Source organism: Nothoprocta perdicaria, unplaced genomic scaffold (assembly GCF_003342845.1).
Source record: "Nothoprocta perdicaria isolate Ctin4 unplaced genomic scaffold, notPer1 scaffold_0, whole genome shotgun sequence".
Classification (NCBI taxonomy): domain Eukaryota; kingdom Metazoa; phylum Chordata; class Aves; order Tinamiformes; family Tinamidae; genus Nothoprocta; species Nothoprocta perdicaria.
Genome location: NW_020454092.1, coordinates 13,491,383 through 13,507,408, shown reverse-complemented (window position 1 = coordinate 13,507,408; position 16,026 = coordinate 13,491,383). Strand labels below are relative to the sequence as shown.

Sequence of the window (16,026 nt, the reverse complement as noted above, 5' to 3'; positions counted from 1 at the left end):
GGGTGATGCTCCTTTCCTGCTGAGGCTGGAGGATCCATGTTGGGTACAATGGTGCCCACTCAGTGCTAGCTGAGCTCCAGGCTGCAGCTTCAAATGCAACTGTGCTGAGAGATGTTCGTGGGCTTAACACGCACACACGGAGTCCCCCTTGGCACCACTTGGCCACGTGCTGGGCAGTGCAGCTGATGCTGGGCCTCAGTGACACAGGGCAGCCGGACAGCACAGAGGAGGAACAAGGACCAGGGTGTGGAAGGAGCGGGAAGCAAAGAGTTACAGGAGCCTTGCCCTGGGGCTCGGACCTTGGTGCGTTGCAGTGTCACATAGCAACACTTCATGCTCCACCAGCATAACATGTTTTGCTCTGCGGCCTGCAGAGACCAAGGGGGACAGGACGGTGCCAGCCACGGAGCAGCCCCAGGGCGCAGCTTCAGCCAGAGCAGTGCCCTGATTCACCCGGCAAGAGGGGCACGTGTGGGGCTGAGGGTAGGTGTGTGAACGTGGCGAGTGTGGAGGCTGGGGAGGATGGAGCTGCTCACCTTGGCCAGGGGGAGGACAGCCATCAGGGCTGGGGACATCTCATGTTGCGGGAATGGAGTCACTGGAGTAGCCGAAGCCAGGGAGAGCCGGGGTGTCCTGGGCTGCAATGCTGCTCTTTGCCAATCTGGGAACACTGGGAATAGCAGGACTACTGTCGTGCCCATCACCTGGGGCCACATCTTCCTTCCAGGCTGCCCCATGGCCAGGCAGGAGCCAGCTGCACCTCCGGCTGGCGCAGAGGCCCCTCCACTGCGGGCAGCACTGGGGGGCACACGCCGTGGCTCCCAGCTCCTGGACACGCCGGCCCGGCCCGCGGCACCGGCAAAGAGCACGGAGGAGGGCAAGGCCCCCGCGCTGCCCTCGCGCCGCAGCTCCGTCCTGAGCGGCCTCAACGCGCCCTTGGGCAGCCGCCGCAGCTCGCTCGGCGCGGCGCCCGCGGGCAAGCGCGCCGCCCGGCCGCTGCACACCCGCCTCAGCTTCTCGGGGCTGCCGCTCCCGCCGCCCCCGCACGAGCCGCGCTGCCGCAACACCTACAAGACGCAGCCGGACGAGGGCTGCACGTTCCACGCCGGGCGGGTGCAGCGGGTGCTGGAGGTGGCCCTGGCCGGCGCGCTCGGGGACGTGGTCTATGGCACCCAGAGCGGTGCCCAGTTGGCCCACGGGCTGGCCGAGCTGCTGCGGAGTCGGGCCAGGGAGGTGGTGCCGCCCCGCTACAAGCTGGTCTGCAACGTGGTGCTCGGCCAGCGGGGCCAGCAGGGCCTGCTGGTGGCCAGCCGGGCTCTGTGGGACCCGCAGAGCGACAGCTTCGCCTCAGCCACCTTCTCCAACGCCACCCTCTTCGCCGTGGCCACGGTGCATGGGCTCTACTTCGAGTAGCCCCACAGCACAGTAGAAGAGAGGCTGGAATAAAGAGATTTGCTCCTAACAGCTCGCTGGCTTTGGGCTGTGGGGGGTGTGAGGAGCCAGGCCCCTTGGGTGATGTCCCACCACGGCATGAGGACAGATGTCATAGCAAGGGCATGGAGCGCCTCTCTAAAGGCTCAGCTGCAGCTCCCAGTGGGGCTGGAGCTGTGCCCTCCCCAGCTGCCAGCTCTGGGGCTCACTGCAGCTTGCAGAGACATAAGCTTCAGAAAATAGTGTCTGAAAGGGAGGAAGGTACAAGGCCAAAGTCCTCAAGCAGGCAGCAGCAGCGGGGAAGGGGGTACAGAGTAGTCCAGCCTGTTTGTCCCAGCACCAGCAGCTCCCAGGCAGATTGATTGCACCAACAGATCCTGTTCAAAGCACAGCCATGGAGCAAGATTAAGTCCTTGTGCTTTCCTGGCTCTGGTCCCAGCTCCTAGGGCATGAGGGGGAAGTGAACCAGCTGCTCCTGCCAGAGCTGGAAGAGTCATGGGCAAGAGCCCCAAACCCTTGTGCATAAGACCCTGACTTCCCCAAGCCTCCCCTTTGAAGATGTTGGAGTTGATCCACAAGGTAGCAATGAGCTGAGCTAGTCTTAGCTGAGGCCTGCAGAGGAGAAAGACAGGAGAGGAGGCCTAGATGGACCCCAGGAAACTCAGCTCCATGCCCCTAGCCCAGACCAGGGGCCCAGGCCTGTCTGCACCAAGGCTGAAGAGCAAGATGCTCTGCTCTCTGGTTTTGAGAGAAGGCCCAGAAGCAAGCAGGATAACAAGAGCTTGCTCTTACAAGAGGAAATTTTTATTGAGGGGAGTCAGGGACAAGGGAACTGCACCTGAAGAGTCTAACAGGAAAAATAAATAAATCCATATAAATAAGACACATAAATAGTCCCACCCAGCAAAGACTGCCTCGAAACAAGAAACTTCCCACAGGTCCCAGCAAATTGAGGGCTGCTCCAGACCAACCCCCAGATTCCTTTTTCTTCTATAAAGCTTCAAGTTGTACCAGATGAGTCACAGATTCAGGAGCCCCTGGAGCATGATCAGTCCCTGGTCTAGCACTGTCTGAAGGAGTCTTGCTCCCTCCCTTAGTGTAATGGTTGTGGAGAGGCATGTGCCAGCCCCTGTACACACATGGCAAGGCAGATGATGCCCTTTGCTCCTGTCCATCCCTTGCTGGGGATGGGGGGGAAGGTTATCCCCACCACACAGTGACTCTGGGGACAAGTGTTAACCTGCCCGAGTCCAATTCCCAGGTAAAGCTGGCAGCCAAGCACCTTGCCCAGTGCCAGGACAGCCAGAACCCTGGTGCCAGGCAGCAGGGAGCCAGGGAAGGCCCAAGCACCAGCCCCTGCAAGGAAGCACCAGGCTGTAACTCCAAAGGAGGGCCCAGGGCATTCCCTTGTCCCCTCTGCTCTGTCCCCGTCTCCCAGCACACTCCAAAACCAGCACAACCAGAACAGGAGCTGCCAGCACAGTGATTGCCAGAAACCAGAGAGCAGCAAGGACAGAAGGTGCCCAGACCTGCTGCCATAGCCACATCCAAGTGTCTTAGTCTATATAGTCCTGCTGAACACCAGAGCATAGGGTGTCCAGGTAGTCATCCAGCACCACAGTAGATCTCCCATCCTGGGGGAGGAAGAGGGGAGACCCTCTACGTCCAGAGAGGGTCCCCAAGGTCCAAAGCTAAGCCTCAGCCCGCTCCTGGAGGAGTTTGAGTATGTATCGGAGGCGGTGCTGGAGCTCAGGAGAACAGCCCAGCTCCTGGATGCTGCACAGCTTGTAGGTGTAGGAGTTGCGCTCCCGATTGATGTAGGTGACAAGACAGGAGTGGTCAGGCTTGCTGATGATCACCTTGGTGTGATCATTGCAGAAGTTCACCTAGGAGACAGGTGGGGCCAGCATTAAGCACAAGCTTGGCGTAATCCACACCTCCCATAACAGTGGGAGCAGAGATGGAGCCTTGCTTCCTGCCTCAACCCGTTCCTCCTCTCCGACCAGCCCAGGGGCATCGGCCACTCCACGCCCTACAGCAGGAATGCGACTGGCCCAAGAGAAGAGCAGCTGGAAGTGGTTGACCAAGGCATGGTGCTTCCCCAGGCCCTCCCAGAGGCTGAGTGACCCACAGGCAGCAGCCCTGGCTACAGGAGCAGCATCACTGACCAGCAGCTAGTTTCACAGCTACACTTCACATTTGGGCTGATGTAGCCCATACAGGCATCTCCACGAGCCCCACACGTACCTGGAGGGTGCCATTGCTGAAGAGCATGAACAAGGCTTGGTCAGTCTTCACCCATTGCAGGAGCAAGGCTGGCTGTCCAAGGTCATCTATGCTGGGCAAGTCACCTCCCTTGGAGAGAAAGGTCCAAATAAGCTACCCATGCCAGTCAGTGCTACACACAGTGGGACTAGGTACAGTCCTGGGGGAGGGCCCTGCTATGAAGACACAGCTGTGTCCACCTGGCCATGGCCTGCAAGCAGGAATTCCCACAACTCTAGATTAAGTAGTCAAGTTGACCAATGCCCACAGTCCCAGCCTGGTCCTCATGAGCGCCCCCCATCACTCACCTTCATGAGATGCTGCTCCATGTAGGAAGCGAAGTAGCGCAAGACACTCATCTGTCCCTGCAGCTGCTCAGGGATGGCAGACACAGGGAATGCAATGTGTCTGCTGTTGGTAAAGTTGTAATGCACCATCCTGGAAGAGGAGCAGACCATGAGCTTTAGGAATCACCAGCCCCAAGCCCACAACCGGTGGGGCCTCCCCCAGCCCCTTCCCAGCCACCCTCAAGAGAGGCTGGTCCTAGAGACACCAGCAGCTTCCCCACTGCTTACTTGTGGTTGGGGGAAAGCATCATGTGCGTGCCATCGTTGAAGAGGACCCCGATGCTGCGGTTGGAGAGCTGGTAGCCAAAGCCGTACTTGTTGGAGTAATCCACCCACTTGCTCACCCAGACGAACTGCTCGTGCCGGGCCAGGGAGGCCGGGTTTCTGTCTGCTGATGGGATGGAGAGGGGGGTGAGCAACTCTGTTCTGCCCAGCTCACCACCCCACCCCAGGCAAGCAGAACTGCCCCCCACTCCAAGCAGCAGGCTCCAATGGAATCTAAGGTACCCCCAACTGCAGCCCTGCCTTCATCCTGTGGGGAAGGGGACACAGACACACCATCCAGGGGCCATGTGGCTGGTTTACCTGGAGGCATGCAGGACAGACAGGTCCGCAGGAGCCGGACAGCTGACTCAATGACAGCAGAAGCAGTGACGCAGTCTTCAAAGGCTGCAGATGGATGATTACAAGCTTTGAGTCAACTATCTCATCCCCCTTGCTATCAGCAGCAGGTCAGGAAGCTCAGGACAGGCCAGGGTGGCCCAGGAAGGTAGGCAGGCACTGCTCACCTTCAGAGCTGCTAGCCATAGTGCCCCGGATGGAGGGGCACACAGACTTGTGAGAAGTCTCCTCCGCCAGTGTCTCCACAGGGCTGGAGCCGGCACTGCGGCATGAGATTGGGGTGGCCTGCAGAGAGATCCAGCATTAGCACCGTCCCAGGCTGGACCCTCAAGAAGGGGTGGGCCTAGGCTTGGGGATAAGCTCTGCTCTCCTCACCTCATTCCCTTCCAGAGTTTTGTAGCTCATCTGTCGACAGATTGAGGTCTTCATCAACCCAGTGACCAGCTTGGAGATGTCATCTTTGTCCTCTGAAGAGCTCTTCTTGGCTAAGGAGACAGCAGGCAGTGAGCCCACTGCAGGGCATGGGGGGCAGGAGGAAGAGATCCTTGTGCTACCCCCAACAGCTTGGCTTTCCCTGGGCCTCTCCCGTGCCCATCACGGGCAGGATGGCGTCAGGCAGCTGCCTCCCACTTTCACTTCCCAGTTCTCATGCAACACAAGGTTTCCAGGAGGAACTACCCGCTGCGGATTGCAGCCCAGCATCCGCTCTGTGGGCAGCACACCCTGCACCCGGCCAGCGGCCGCGCGGCTCCGGAAGGGCAGGAGCAAACCCTGCTTGTGCCAGCCCCGCACAGCGGGCTGCAAAGCACCATCGGCGCTCGCAGGAGCCAGGGCCCACTTTTCCCAAGAAAAAGGGTCAGCCAGAGGCTCCTGTCCGTCTGGAGCAGAGCACAGCCTTACCCTTGGGTTTCTTCTTCCCAAAGAGTGTCTTAGTGACTTTGGCAAAGAGACTCTTGGCCGGGTTGGGGGGACACAGATCTGGAGCCATCACACAACTGCTGGGTGGCAGCTTCTCGGGTGTATAACCCTGAGGAGAGGTCAAAACAGAGCTTCAGTTTCCATAGCCCATGTGCTGCACAGCAGAACAGCTGTCCTGAGCTGACCAGTCACTCACAACCCTCCTGACAGCCAGCTTGCATTTCAGTCAAGCCATAAATCCAGGATGAGCACTGAGGTATCATCAGTATGGGAAGCAGCCTGTGTTATGGGGACAGTGCAGCAGGGAACCACACCAGATCCCGCAGCCCCCAGAGCAATTCCTCCAGCTGGCATTTCCACCGGACACCAGCCTCTTCCCTCAAGGGCTCAAGGCCAGGGTGACAAGGACAGCACACTGAGGGCAGCACCCTGCGCTTTGTGCATGCGGCTGGAAAAGCCTCCTTCCTCCCACCTGGAGGGGTCACAGCAGCCCAGAGATCCGACTGCAGGCTCCTGCTTGCTCACCTTGAAGAACTCATGGTCCAAGATCTCCTCGAGTGTGAGGCGGTCCTGGGGGTTGCGTTTCAGGATGCCGGCAATGAGGTGCCTGGCAGGCACGGAGAGGAAGGTGGGCAGCATGTAATCCACCTGCTTGATGCACCTGTAGGTTTCCTTGAGGTCCGACGTCTCAAAAGGAGGGTTCCCACAGAGCAGGGTATACCTGGCAAAGGACACACGTGCCACAGTTAGGTCCCTGCAGGGCTCATGACTCAGCAGCACTTAGAGCAAGGAAGTTATTCACATGCAGGCAGCCACACCTGGCTGGGAACACCACTTCCCAGCCTGGGAATGAGCAAACGAGGCAGCCGCGTTCGCATCCGGCCACGCTTCCTCCTCACAACTGTTAGGAGCAACAGGCAAGGGGCCCTTAGGAACCTGGGGACAACTGGAGAGAGGCAAAGGCCACCCCCCCGACTGCCCCATCACTGCAGCCCCCATCCCAGCAGGTGCCCCCGCTGCCGAAGCTGCTTTTTCAGGCATCAGAGTGGAAAGTTGGGCAGGAAGTTTGCGGGCAGTGGCCAAGACTCGCTGAAGCAGCCCCAGCGCTCACGCCGTGCACGAGCAGGTAGAGCGGCTGCCGCCAGCCACCAAGATTTTCCATTGTTTATCATGTTCTCAAGTGGGTCAAGCCTGCTTTGAACGAGAGCCGAGAACAGCACGAGAGCTCACGAGGATGCAGCTTGTGCTCACCAAGCTCCTGAGCTGAGCTCGGAGCTCCAGAAGGAGCACTGGGACCCAGCCCCTTGCTACCCTCCTCCTGCCTCTCAGCAGCCACTGCAAAGCCACAGGATGAAGCACAACTTCCTCACGGGGGTTGCTGCAGAATGCAGCTCTCCCCAGCCCTGGGTACATGCATAGAGCAGGCAGGGCTGAACAGACCCCATCCCCATCAAGCCACAGTACTCTGCACACAGCAGCACTTACATGACACAGCCCAGGGACCACACATCCGACTCGGGCCCGTGGCCCTGCCGCAGCAGCACTTCAGGGGCCAGGTAGTTGGGGGTCCCACATATTGTCCTGCGGGAGAGCACTGGGTCAGCACGTGCTTTGCATCCCTTGGCCACCAGCCTCTTCCCCACCTGAGCCCTCAGTTCTAGCTTGCAGGCAGTTCTATTCCCTCCCATTTTGTTCTTTGGGAGCAAGAGGCTCCATCCCTCAACGAGAGCCCATGCACACACTCCCTCCCCCAGCTCCCGGGGGTCGGGAGCAGCTGCTCCTGGAGAGCCGTTGGGAAGAGCTTGTCCCCAATACAGCGGGGAACAGAGCCTTTGTGTCCCCAGCCCCGCACACCCGGCAGGGCAGCGCGGCAGGCACAATAGCCTTAGTGAACACATTGTTCTCCGACGGCTGCCAGCTCCTTCCTGGAGGAGCCGCGCAAGCCCTTCGCCCCCCTCTCCGCCCGCAGCCGCAAGCCCCGGCAGCTGGGACCATAATGGCCCTGCCACACTCACAGCCGGGAGGGCAGCTTGCCCCTCTGCTCGGGAGGCTGGCTGGGAAGGGGAAGATGAGCCCTTGGAGGGCAGCTCTGCAGCAGGGAACTCAGACTCACTTTTTCTTCTGGTCAGAGATATCCTGGCAAGCAGCAAGACCAAAGTCTCCCACTTTCAACTCCATGTTCTCGTTGATGAAGAAGTTGCCTGCAAGGCAAGAGTGATGCATCAGCACTAGTCACTACAGCACAGCCCCGTGCCCAAGCAGCTCTTTGCCCCAACAGTAGCACTCACCCAGCTTGAGGTCCCTGTGTAGGATGCCCTTGAGGTGGAGGTATTTCAAGCCTGAGATGATTTGTTTGAGGTAGTAGCGCACTTCTGGTTCCAGCAGAGTGTGTCGGGCCTTCCAGATGTGAGCCAGGGACTGCAGAAGGAATTAAGGTAGTTAGGCAACTGCAAGCAGGGAGAAAAGGCATCTGTACCCATTAGGCAACCGGCAGGCAAAAGCCAGTTCTTCCAGAAGTCACACATATACAAATAATCCTTCTGCCATGGCCATGAACTCCAAGCATTGAGCTCATCATGGGATGCTCAACACAGCCCATGGATTTATGGGTGGCACCATAGTGACTATAGGTTACCAAGGCAAGCAGATACAAGGCAGACAACCTGAGGTGTCTCCAGCATGAGCAAACAGCTTATGGCTGAGCAGGGTTAGCTCAGAGGGTGGAACAAAGCAGGTAACAGCAGAAAGCAGGACAGAGTGCGCTAACACAGGTCCACAGGCACCAGCTACCTGTGGCTCACTTTATGGGAGGCTTTGTCAGTCAGCGCTCACCTTCCTGCTGCAGTGCTCCAGGAAGATATAGATGCTCTCGGAGTCCTCAAAGTGATGGGAGAACTTGACAATGTGCTTATGGTGCAAGTCCCTATGCAGCTCAATCTCGTTGGTGATCTGAAACGGGGCAGAAGCCGCAGGTGAGCGCAGGGCTCTCGCTGCACCCCAGCCAGCCAGGCAACCCTTTGGGCCAGCCCACAGCACCCACCTTCTCCCGCTGGTGGGGTTTAGCCACCCGGCTGTGAGGAATGACCTTCACTGCATAGGTTTTGTTGCTCGAGAGGTCTGTCATTTCGTAGCATCGCGCGAAGCCTCCCTGCAAAGGCACAGAAGGTTAGGGACGAGCAAGAGGGCTCTTGCACTTGCCTCAGCCATGTGGGGGTTATGAGTCTCCTCAGCTGTTTCCTTGCAGCACAGAACCCAGAAAATATCACAAACCTCCCTCCCTCCCACAACAGCACCCACTAAGATCTGAACTACTGAGCTCTCCACTAGCGATTTTCTTTAGTCAGTTCCTGTAAAGTCTCCCAGGAGGTTTTCCTCCCACCAGGGCAAGACTGCGCAGCTTTCCACATGACGGAGCAGCCGGAAAGCCCTGCACCAGGCAGGAAAGTAGAACAGGCTGGGAGATTTGAGGCCACCGAGAGCAAGCAGCGCGGGGACAGGTTTTTCCTGCCGTGATGTCAGCCGCGGATCTGCACACTCAGCTGCTGAGCCGCCTGGCCGCGCCGGGGCTGCCTCCCACGCGCCGCCCCGAGCCGGGAACGCGGCTCCCACGCGCAGCCCCGAAACCCGCGCGGTAGGGTGGGCCGCCAGCCCCGGGACTCACGGCCCCAGGGACGGGCTGGGGGGGATTCTTCACTCCCACCCGAGTCGCAGCCGGCCGCGGCGGCCCCCGGGCCGTGCCCCTGCCGCCCCCCGGGGCCCGGTACCTTGCCGAGGAGGCGGCCTCTGCAGTAGGAGCGGCCCGAGAGCGGGTCCGTGATGATGCGGGTGGTCTCGGTGGCGCGGGGCGGCAACGTCGGGGAGGCCTCGGGACGGTCCTGAGGCAGGCGGGCGGCGGGGAGGGGCGGGTAGAGGCCGGCGGACTCCATGGCGCGGCGGAGCGGGCTCTCGGGACGCGGGGCCGGTGCCGCGGGGCCCGCGCACGTGGTGCCGCCGCTGCCGCCGCGCGCGCCCGTGGGGCGGCAGGGAATCCCGCCGCCTTTATCAATGGGCGCGTGACGTCACCGCGCCCCGCCCCCCCGCCGCTCTTAAAGGGGCAGCCGCAGCGCGGGTTCGGGGGGAGAGACGGCACGGCACGGCACGGCACGGCACGGCACGGCACGGCACGGCACGGCACGGCACGGCACGGCACGGCACGGCACGGCACGGCACGTCCTGCTTCTCCCTTTCTCACGTCCTGCGTTACCCAAGACTCGAGGGCACCCTTTGCTACACACAATATAGATACATGACATATATATACATACAGTATATATATATATATCTGTGTGGGGGTGTATGTACATATATATACATAGTATATATGTATCAGAGACAGCCACATATGGGCATGCAGCCCCCGTAGATATACCCTCCTCTCACCAGTAGATATACCCTCCTCTACCATCTACAGATGGTAGATACAGAGAACCCCCCCATAGACACACAGTTCTCCCAGACAGGCACTTATAGACATCTGCCACCCGCCCCCATAGACACAGACCAGGCACCTATAGACATGCGCCACCCCCATAGACAAGCACCCACTAACACAGTCCTCCCTGGCCAACCTCCGACACAGGGGTTCCCCATAGTCGCACACCCTCAAAGCCACCCCCCAGGGACCTCCCCACAGACACGGGAAACCCCATAGGCAGAGCCTGTTTCCCCAGGGAGGTGAGGACCCCCCATCACATCAACCCCAGGGGCTTGGGTTTCCCCCAGGCAAGACCCAAGGAGAGGGGTCCCTGAGCTGCTGGGTTCACCTAAGTGGGTGACACAGAGCTCACAGACACCCTCTGCACCCGCTGTCCACCTTGGGGCTGGTGGCCGAGGAGGGCAAGGCTGATAGCAGAGCACCGAGCATGGCTTGGAGCCCTGCTGGCCCTGGGGTGGCCGGAGAGGTCAGCGGCACCGACCCGGGTAGCGGCCACGGGACCCACCAGCGGCCATGGGGACACACCAGCGGCCATGGGGACACACGTGGGTCGGGACAAGCCCGGGCATCTCCTGCTGCCGCGTGTCCCCTGGCGCTGGCGTGGCCAGCAGGGCAGACGTGCGGACACTGCACTGCTGCTCTCTAATGGCCATGAACAGGACTGTCATGGGACATGACAGTCATGGAACTGCGGCCACGCGGGTCTGGGATCCGCGGGTCCCCTGTGAACTTGGGAACCTTCGCAACCTCCCACTGCTCACAGCCCAGGCAGGGGAAGCCACCACAGTGGCAGGGGGATCCCCACCTCAGCATCACCTCAAACAGCGCACGGGCCCCAGTGGCTGCACTGCCCCTCGCGAGCCGCCCTGTTGTGTGGCTCACAGGCTCGCTGCCTGCAAGTCCCATGCTTCGTGACTCAGTTTCCCCTTGCCGTGCTCCCCTGAGGCAGCCTGGGCTCTGCTCACAAGTGCTCGGTGGGTTTTCAGGGGTTTTGCATGAGGGTTTTGCATGAGTGCAGCCCAGTCAGATACTTCACAGCGCATCTCCTTTCACCCCCGGGACACGGGGAGACCTCAGAGCCCTCTCTCCCTGCAGGGAAACACAGCTCCCTGCAGCTCTCCGCTGCCCCATCTCTGGTTTTTGCTCAAGTTTCCAGCTTCCGCACAGGAAGCGCATGCAAACCGGCTGCCCTGGCAGCAGGCAGGGAGGCCTCTGAAACCAGCCCGTTTCCACCGGGGCCCCAGGCTCCCCAGGCGCCGGCAGCGTCACGGGGCAGCTGCTTTTCCGACGGAGGCCCCGGCTCGGAGGCTGCCGGGAGCTCCCCTGGCAGAGCTGAGTCAGCGTCTGGAGGCACCGGGTGGGTGGAGGCTCCCGGTGCGGCTGGAGGCCCCCGGGACCTGCCCAGGGCAGCAGGGTGGAGCGGAGCAGGGCCTGCCTGGGGGGACACTGCAGGGAGCAGCCGTGACTCCCACGGATCAGCGAGGGAGAGCCGGGAGCAGCTCCCTCCTCCCCGCTCTGCCCTGGACTCAAGAGGATGAGCTGAGCCAGAGCAAAAGGCTTGGAAACCGCTCCCTGACTCTCTCCTTGCCAGAGGCCCAGCACAACTTCTCACACTAATGGCCAGGCAGCAGCCTGAGCTGCTGGGTATTTGCACATCCCACCGTGGGCAGGGATGCTGCAGGAGAGTCCCTCACCACCCCAGGCAGGCTCCAGCACCCTGTTACAGCTGAAAATGCTCATCCAGCTGGGATTTGTCCCATGCATCAAGTGTGGGGATGGGGATGGGGAGGGGAGGGGGCAGGACAGTCTGCTCTGCACAGAGAACGCTTTGGGGTGACCTCACTGCTTCCTGCAGGTGTTTGAAGGGAGTTACAGGGAAAACGGAGACCTGCTCTTCTGGGAGGTGCACAGTGAAAGCATGAGAGGCAACAGACACATGTTGCATCAAGGGAAATTCCAGCTACATGTTAGGAAACTTTTCCATACAAGCGCGGAAGTGGGATCTCCATCCTTCACAAGATCCGGAACTTGTTTGGACAAAGCCTGAGCGCCCTGGTCCAAACCTGAAGCTGGACCTAATATCAAGACTAGCCTTGCTGTGTGGGTGATGCTTGTCCTGAGCAGCCACTGCAGGGCAGGCAGGGTCTGGGGACAGGGTGGCTCTCCAGGATGAGGGACAACAGCCCCGACCCTCTCCCAAGCAGGGATTTTCCCTCGCTCCGAGCTCTGGCTCCTGCAAAACCCAGGCCTGCAGCACTGGAGGAGGAGGGAGCGAGTGGGTGGCAGGTGCCCCTGGGAAGGCAAGTGCTGAAGCAGAGGAGATGAACGGCCCCGGGGGCTCACGGGGCTGCGAAGTGGGAGCTGCAGAGCCGGGCAAACCTGCCAGCATGGAGAGATGAAAGGATGCGGATCTGTCCGGTTTAAGGAGGAGGCGCTTAGATCTGGGGTCAGATGTAAAATTCCCAAGCTGGCAGATCCCTCTCTCACCACCCCCCAGGCAGGACAGGATCCCCCATCCCTGGGACAGGATCCAGCTACCTGCCCGGCTATGGAGCCAGGTGTGGGGGTTGCGGGGCTGGCTGCAGTGCTGTCACAGGGACATCAGAGGGACCTTTCCAGCTGGCGGTGCCCATGGCCCTTGCACAGAGTGCTGGCAGTTCTGGCACCATGTTCAGTAGTGTCCAGACCCTCGTCCCTCCCCTGGCCAGGTGCTGAAACTTCCCAAACTGCTGCCTCCTGCCACCCAGCTGGCAGAAGAAATTGAGCTGGGTTCTGGCTTCCCTTCCCACCCTGTTTCTGTTTCCCTGGCTCCGCTTCCCAACAGAAATCCCCTGGCACAGAGCACACTGCTGCTGGTTGCTATGTTTGCAGCGTTCACTGCGGAGCACGCAGAGTTGCCTCTGCCCGGGCACCCGCCTTCACGTGGGGCCTTGCAGTTCCTGCCCCGGCTCCCCATGCCGTGGGGCAGGACTGGGCACCAGCGCTCTGGGCTGTGCTGGAGGGGTCTGCCAGGTCCCACTGCCAGCGCCTGTGCTGGGGTTTCTCACGTTGCTGGGTTGGGAGAGACCTGAGCGAGGTGCATGGACGTGGGCGATGGACCTGCAGTGACAGGAGGCGCTTCTGCTGCGCTGCAGGTGACTCACAAGAGGCTGGAGCCTCCTCAGATGAGCAAGAGCCCTGTGCTGGTGGCCTAGGGACAACTTGGCAACGCACTATGCCACATAACGCTGCATGTGCAGCTGGTGTTCATGCTCTTTTGCGCCCCAAAATAGTCTGAAGGGCAGCCCTCAGAGCCTGGGGGGCCTCTTCCATCTCCCACCACCAGCAAGTACTGGTTGCAAAGTGCCGTTGGTGACACTCCGTGTGCCTGAGTTTATCTGATTCCCTGAGGCAGCATTTGCACTGTGGGCTCCACACACACACTCCAAGGGTGTGGAAAAGCAGGGCCCCTCTCCAGAAGTGTTAGTGCCGATCTGCGCTTTTCCTGTGGGTTGTGGCGCTCATTTCCAGGCCCGGCTCCTCCTTCCACTGCCTCGGACTTGTGCAGGGTGGAAGGAAGTTGTAATGGGCCCAGTGACGAGAGGGAGGCTGATCCGTGGATCCCGATCCCGCAGGCATGTCCACCCTGCACCGCTGGACTGGCAATCGCGCTGCACACGCAGGTGGGACCCTGCTGCACATGCAATAGCCCTGTCCTGGAAGGAGGGGAATTCAGCAGAGCCCAGGCTGGCAGAAAGCTGGAGTGTTGGGGGCTGGAAGGGGATGTGGTCTGGGGGGAGCTGACTTGTTGGGGAGAAGAGGGGATGCATTTGGGGAGAGGCTGAAAAGGCTCATGGCTTCTGGAGGTAGAGGGAGGAAAGGAGGGTCTGGAATAGGGGCACTGAAGGGGCTTGTGACTCAGGGGTGGAGGACAGAGAAAGGGGGACCAGGGAGTGGGTTGAGTGTAGGCATGGGGGGAGCTGTGGCTCTCGGGGTGCCAGGGCACAGTGGGACTGAAGGGGGCAAGGAAGTGGGGCACAAGGGGGCCGAGGGAGACGGTGTCTCATGGAGGAAGGTGGAAGGCAGATGGAGAGGCTGGAGAGGAGAAAGGGTGCAGGGGGCAGCGGGAGACAAGGTGCTAGGCTGGAGGGGATGAGACACGGTGGCCAGGGGAGGAATGGGGAGCAGGGCTGGAGGGGATAGGGCGCAGGGCTGGAAGGGGACCGGTGCTGGGGCTGGAAGGGGATCGCTCTGGGGCTGGCGGGGCCGGTGCCGGTGCCGGGGCTGGGTGCGGGCGCGGCGGGGCCGCCCCGCGGCGGGCGGAGCCAGGTGAGAGCGGGTGGCGGGGCCGGCCCCGCGCTGCCCCCCGCGGGACACGAGCGCGGCCGGGGGAGCCGGCCCCGTCGCCTTGGGCCGGCCCTGCGGGGAGCGGGGTCTGCAGCGACCACCCGGGTCCGGCCCCGCCGGGCGCTGCAGGGGCGGGCGCAGGAGCCGGGTGCCCCCGGGGTCCCTGGGGCACAGGGAGCAGCGGGGTCACCCATCCTCTGCTCCACTCCCTCCACAGGCCCGGCGCTGCAGACCATGCCCCTGTGGGGCAGCCTGCTGCTCACTGCCAGCCTTGCCCTGGAGCCAGCTCCGGAGCAGGATGTCCCAGCAGCACCGGAAAGCTGCAACTGCACAGGGCCCATGGACTTCCAGGACTTCCAAGCGGCTCCGCTGTCTGAGACCTGCTGCCTCAACTTCACCAGCTCCAACATCACCCGCCTGGACTGGGGCACCGTGGCGGGGGTCCGGGGGCTGCGAGAGCTCTATCTCTCTCACTGCAGCATTACGGCCATCAGCAATACCCAGGTGGTCACCCCTACCTTGGAGGTCTTGCACTTAAGTCACAACCAGCTGGAAAGTCTCCCTGGAAGCTTTTTGGAAGATGCCCCTAATTTGAAGGTCCTTTATTTGGACAGAAACCAGCTCCAGGAGTTGCCCGAGTCCTTCCTGAGAGCATCGACTCAGGTTCAGGAGGTCTACCTGGGCTTCAATGCGTTAACTTTCCTTCCTGCTGGCCTCCTGCGGCCCTCTCTGCTGCAGCTGCAGCTCTCCAACAACAGCTGGGACTGCAGCTGTGCTCTGCTCAGCACCCTAAGGAGCTGGCCCAGCCTGCACGTCGAGCTCGTGTGCCACACGCCGGAGCGGTACCGCGGCGCCGACCTCCAGAGCATCCCCCGGGACGAGCTGTGCCACTCGCACAGCCTCACCGCCCTCTTCATCTGCCTGCCCCTGCTCCTCATCCTCGCCAGCGTCGCCTGCTGCTTCTGCAGGCGGAAGAGAAAGACCCACTATAGTTTCCAGAGCAGGCCCGAGAGCCACCTCGCCATGGCAGAGCCGGGCAGCGCAGCGGCGCCCGCAGAGCCCCACCACTACGTCCCCTACGAGCTGCCAGCTGCCCCGGCCGACTCCGAGAAGGGGCTGCTGGGGAGCCAGCTCCTGCTCCAGCCCTCGGCGGCCCTGCTGGACAGCGGCAAGGACCTCTATGAGGAGGTGGAGATCCGGGTGGGATCCTCCAGCGGTGCCCTCGTGCCGGCCAGCGCCGGGCAGCCGGACACGGAGCAGGACCCCCCGGCATCCCCAAGGGCAGAGGAGCTGTCGGGCAGCGCGGCAGAGGCAGAAACCGTGAGCGTGAGCGAGGTGCTGAAGGACTCAGCCGACCGGGAGAAGATGTACATGAGCCAGTCGACCAACTATTACAACCTGGTGCCTGGCATCGAGCTGGAGGACTCGGACAACCTGGAGTATGAGAACATCGACCTGCACTGAGGCTTGGCTGGGACTCAGGGCTGCGTCCTGGCCAGCCTGGCAGGATGACAGGGAACTGGGATGTGCCTACGGCCGGCAGTGAAACCCAGCAGAGCAGGAGGGTTCGAGCTGTCCTGCATTGGCTTGTACCAGCTCTTTGCAGAGCTGCACCCCAAATTCCCCTCCTCATCCCTGTGCCAG

At 61.3% G+C, this 16,026-nt stretch overlaps 2 protein-coding genes across 3 annotated transcripts; one reads left to right on the top strand and one right to left on the bottom strand.

Moving 5' to 3' along the window:
- Positions 1 to 735: 735 nt before the first annotated feature.
- Positions 736 to 1,413, top strand: TCTEX1D4 (Tctex1 domain containing 4). Its single transcript, XM_026053548.1, has one exon. The coding sequence runs from the start codon at positions 736 to 738 to the stop codon at positions 1,411 to 1,413; it is 678 nt and encodes a 225-aa protein (XP_025909333.1).
- A 955-nt stretch (positions 1,414 to 2,368) lies between these two features.
- PLK3 (polo like kinase 3) lies at positions 2,369 to 9,508 on the bottom strand. Of its 2 annotated transcripts, none has more exons than XM_026034956.1 (15): positions 9,347 to 9,508; positions 8,623 to 8,730; positions 8,415 to 8,531; positions 7,871 to 8,000; positions 7,696 to 7,783; positions 7,068 to 7,163; positions 6,108 to 6,303; positions 5,565 to 5,691; positions 5,040 to 5,149; positions 4,832 to 4,949; positions 4,629 to 4,712; positions 4,272 to 4,434; positions 4,005 to 4,134; positions 3,679 to 3,786; positions 2,369 to 3,317 (listed from the first exon to the last, which is right to left on the bottom strand). In XM_026034956.1, the coding sequence occupies exons 1-15, from the start codon at positions 9,506 to 9,508 to the stop codon at positions 3,123 to 3,125; spliced, it is 1,932 nt and encodes a 643-aa protein (XP_025890741.1). In that variant the 3' UTR covers positions 2,369 to 3,122. The 2 variants fall into 2 exon arrangements, with proteins under 2 accessions (XP_025890741.1, XP_025890746.1); XM_026034961.1 differs by having other exon boundaries at positions 4,272 to 4,431; positions 9,347 to 9,403.
- Positions 9,509 to 16,026: the final 6,518 nt, after the last annotated feature.

Coding starts and splice junctions, on each gene's coding strand:
- TCTEX1D4 (XM_026053548.1), top strand. CDS start 736: ATGGCCAGGCAGGAGCCAGCTGCACCTCCGGCTGGCGCAGAGGCCCCT.
- PLK3 (XM_026034956.1), bottom strand. CDS start 9,508: ATGGAGTCCGCCGGCCTCTACCCGCCCCTCCCCGCCGCCCGCCTGCCT. Junction 8,731..9,346: donor GAGGCCGCCTCCTCGGCAAG/GTACCGGGCCCC, acceptor GTGCCTTTGCAG/GGAGGCTTCGCGCGATGCTA. Junction 3,318..3,678: donor TCAGCAATGGCACCCTCCAG/GTACGTGTGGGG, acceptor CCTGTCTCCTAG/GTGAACTTCTGCAATGATCA.